This window comes from Triticum dicoccoides, chromosome 1A (assembly GCF_002162155.2).
Source record: "Triticum dicoccoides isolate Atlit2015 ecotype Zavitan chromosome 1A, WEW_v2.0, whole genome shotgun sequence".
NCBI classification, from domain to species: domain Eukaryota; kingdom Viridiplantae; phylum Streptophyta; class Magnoliopsida; order Poales; family Poaceae; genus Triticum; species Triticum dicoccoides.
Window position 1 is genome coordinate 376,347,875 of NC_041380.1, and position 4,058 is coordinate 376,351,932.

General features: G+C 48.2%; 1 protein-coding gene across 1 annotated transcript; it reads right to left on the reverse strand.

Annotated features, from left to right (window-relative positions):
- Positions 1 to 220: 220 nt before the first annotated feature.
- On the reverse strand, positions 221 to 3,997 carry LOC119353195. Its single transcript, XM_037619791.1, has 6 exons — positions 3,683 to 3,997; positions 3,455 to 3,531; positions 3,316 to 3,358; positions 2,625 to 2,793; positions 743 to 1,088; positions 221 to 508 (listed from the first exon to the last, which is right to left on the reverse strand). Exons 1-6 carry the CDS (start codon positions 3,819 to 3,821, stop codon positions 221 to 223), a joined length of 1,062 nt encoding a protein of 353 aa, XP_037475688.1. The 5' UTR covers positions 3,822 to 3,997.
- Between the last annotated feature and the right edge of the window lie 61 nt (positions 3,998 to 4,058).

Here is a 4,058-nt window from a genome sequence, read left to right on the forward strand (position 1 = left end):
CGGGGAGCCGCAGCCCAGGGGAGCAGAGCACGCGCCACTAGTGCCGGTGCGCGACGTGCACGCGCGCGGTGACCGCGGCCCGCCCGCGAGGAAATTTGCATCGGAGTGAAGCTCCAAACGTCCAAATGTACACACACACAGGAGGATCGGTACACCAATACGTACGCCATCTCTTGGAAACCCGCATACATACTTTCGATCCCTCGCTAGCTAGCCGGAGTCAGTTGTACAGCGAAAGGGACAGGTCCAGGCTAACTCCGCCGCGGCACCGCCCCGAGCAGGAGCCGCTGAGACTCGCCGACGACGACGTCAGGAAGCTGCCCTGCTCGCTGACGTCGGCGCGGCACTGCCCCACGCTGCGCCCGCCGAGGCGCCCCGAGTCCAGCTCCAGCGCCAACGACAGAGACAGCCCGCCGTCGGCCCGCTCCGCCGCCGCCGCCTCCCTCGGCCTTCTGTGGCTCGCCGGCGCGATACCGTGGTGGCCGTGGACTAGCTCACCGCCCCGCTCCTGCAAAACGCAGCACTTCTGTCAGTGCCTCAGTGCACGCACGCACGCACGCTGCCGCGTATCGATCGACCCAGCGACCAACTGGTACAAGGGCATGCATGGCGACCGGCGACGCGAGGCTCGATGGGCCACAAGGATCCACGCGCCGCTCGCGCATGCGACTCGTCCCAAGCGCTTTTGCAGCGGTGGGCCGGGCTCAGCGAGACGAGACGGGCAAGTAGACGGCTATGCTACCTCGCAGTAGGGCGCGAGGTCACCACCACCACCACGCCTCGGCGCGGCGAGGTCCCGCTCCGTCTCCCGCGGCGCGGGCGTGCAGCCGGGGCGAGCGGATTGTTCGCCACCACCGCCTGCTGCAGGTGTGCGCTGCCATGTCCGGGAGCGCGGCGGCAGGTGGTGGCCCTGCTCGTGCGTCGTCGTCGTCGTCTGCATGCAGTGGGAGTTGTAGTAGTATGCTTGGCCTGCAGCGGCGAGGCCGTACGCGCCCGATGTCACGTCCCTCTCGCATATTCCTTGGCCCCTGGCCAAGTTTTCCTGGGGGCTCGCTCCTGCCTCGTGTGCGGTCTCCATCTCGGATGGCCTGCATGGTGGCATGATTACTTTTCTTCAGTTTAATTTGGAACGCGTAATGTAATACCATTGCTAGTTGATTATTAAGCACAGATACATATTGAAAATGTCATATTTTCAAATTGTACGGTGAGATAGTTATTAGTAGAAAACAGAAAAGAGTAGGTCTATTCCATGGCCTTTGGCCTCCAGGTTTGCAAATATAACCAACATAGTGATTCCATTACTTGTTGGTAGAGTTTACATGCCTGAGTGGTGAGGTGAGCCTGGTAAGGAATTTGCCGACTGTGTAAACATAAAAATATTACTCCCTCCGTTTCGAAATATTTGAAATTCTATCATTGTCCTAAGTCAAACTTCTTTAAGTTTGACCATGTATATAAAATATATATTATTATCTACAACATCAAATATATACAATATGAAATATTCTCAAAAATCCTGCTAAAACATCACATCTATAATATAACAAGATCCAACGGAGGGATTATAAAAATACTACTGTATGTGTCCTGGAAAGAAAAAAATAGTTCAGTATATATTTATGTCGCAGTGAGCTGAAATGTTTGTTATTTTTGCCGAGGACACATAAATGCATATTTTAACAATCCCTCCGCGGGATCATCTTGTTACATTAGAGAGATGCTCCCATATTTATTTCATATTTTTTAATAACTTTTAAACCGTTAAAAGTTTGACGAGCCTAAACAAGTTTTGTGGCAAGCTATGGTAGACACAGTTTTACTCAGTATGAAAGTATGATTTACTATGAATCTAATGAAAAACTGATTTGGAGTTTCAGATGTTGCTATATTTTTCAATAGACTTTACCACTTATACATGCTTGACTTAGGAGAAACCTGAAACTTCAAATATTTTGAAATGGAGGGAGTACTTTTTCGTCAGCGCTGTTAAAATAAGTATAACAATTTGATGCCAATTTAAACAAATATGTAAGTTTTTTCGAAAAATTCCAGAAGCGTTTTTTGGGTTATAAAAACTGGATTGAGGGTAAAGGGATCTCAGATATGATTATCTAGGGAGCTGAGTGAAGCCATAAATTTTGGAAAGAAATGTAAGCCAAACCAATAGTGTAGTTTCTAAAGGGAAATTAATTTTTTAAAATACTAATGAGAAAAAAGAGGCAGTGATGATGTGACCAAAGTAGGCTGGTCAATAATTCTTTACTCTGGATATTCCTACCAGAGTGCGCCAGTATACTACAGTCTCTGAAAGCTACCTCACTTTCTACTTGTAGGCATGCAGACGCCCATGTACCAAACATGAGCACAGTATGCATCTCTAGGCATCCTAGGTAGGAATATGCATGCGATGGAGCCCTCATGCAGCAAGCATGCAGAAGGAATGCAAAGTTTGTGCAGTGTCAACACAGGTGTTGCTGTTCCCTTGTCATCATGCATTCATTCATTCAGTCATGTGAGAGGGGAAGAGGTGAAAGAATCAAGGAATGGTTCATGATGTGACTGATGGGCTAGGGATATTGGCAAAACATGGATCAAAAGAGTAAGAGAGGAAAGGCAATGACCTTTTCAGTTGGGGGTGGTGGAGCAGTGACCCCTTTGTATGCTTTGGAGAGTGGCACCGGCAATAGGGTCCATCGCGGTACTCACCATGATGATGAACTTGCTGCATATCTGTCCAAACTTCCATGCTTCCTCCTGCGAATGTGTGCTCCTGATCCATTTGCTGAATGCCTGGCCATCACAAGAACAGAGATTGGTAGAACTGCTTAGGCTTTTGGCTCATTGCTGCATGCATGCATGCATGCATGCATGGAGAATATAAGTACCACCTTCTTGTAGCATTTTTTGCTTGCCATTTAATTAATGGTGGCTTTTCTTTAGGACACAAAGAATGTGCAGATGGCTGTTTAGAAGTGTGCCAGGCATGCATGCACATGTATCTATGACATGAGAATGAGCCTAATGACGTGCTTCTCGTGTAGCAGCTAGCTTATTGTTGCGTTGTCAGCAGAAGAGAGGAAAACTGCATGTTGTTTTCTTTGACGGGTTAATTAGGTTAGCATTAGTTGGATAGCCTAATCTAGCTCATGGTAGCCTAACTAACCTGTCAAAGAAAAAGGTTAATCATCTCGTAAAAAGTTCATGACGATTCTCTAGAAACAGGCTCTCGCCCCGCTTTATAGATAAAGCACAAACCAAACTTGATGATGATTATAGGAAAATGATCAATCATCTCATACTAGTAGCGCATACCTTGCATCATGTCAAGATCATTACCCCTCATGTTCCTGTACATCTGTTTTTAACAAGCACGCACCGCATATCAACCACACAGCAAGAGAGGATAACATTGTATAAAAAGACCAGTAAGCATCGTCAAGCGCATGCAAACCTGTAGATGGCTCTTGACATGAGATATGGTGAGCCCTGCCACCCCCATCAGCTGCAAAACCCTCTTAGGTGTAGCCCCTGAATCATCCGCACGCATTGCACAAGCAAAATAACAGCAGATAATTAGCAACACCTAGCCAAGCTTGAACACAGCACAAACGAGAGAGAAAGCAAGCAAAGCAAAGAGATGAAGTGAGCTTAGAGGGGCATGCTTGCTGCCTATACGTACTGTACTGGCCTCCAAGAGTGTGTATGGCGTGGACGAAGCAGCGGTGGAGATCGGGCGTCCATCTCAGGCGGGGCACCTTGGACCTGTTGTACTGCCTCACCCCTTCCACCCTCTGATCTCTCCCGGCCGCCATTGTCATGTCCCAAGATCACCTTGGATTGGAAACAAGTCTGGCTTCTTCACTCTTCAGAGCTAGCTAGCTAGGCACTACTACCAGGCAGCACTCTAGTCTCACTCTAGTCTACACAGACCCTTGCACCTGCACGCATGGGACCAAAACTTGCATATGAACTCCAGCGCTCGACAAAGCGAGGAGGTTCTCCATAAATAACCAGTGCAGTTTGTTCCTTGCATGACAGAGAAATGTGTGTGTGTG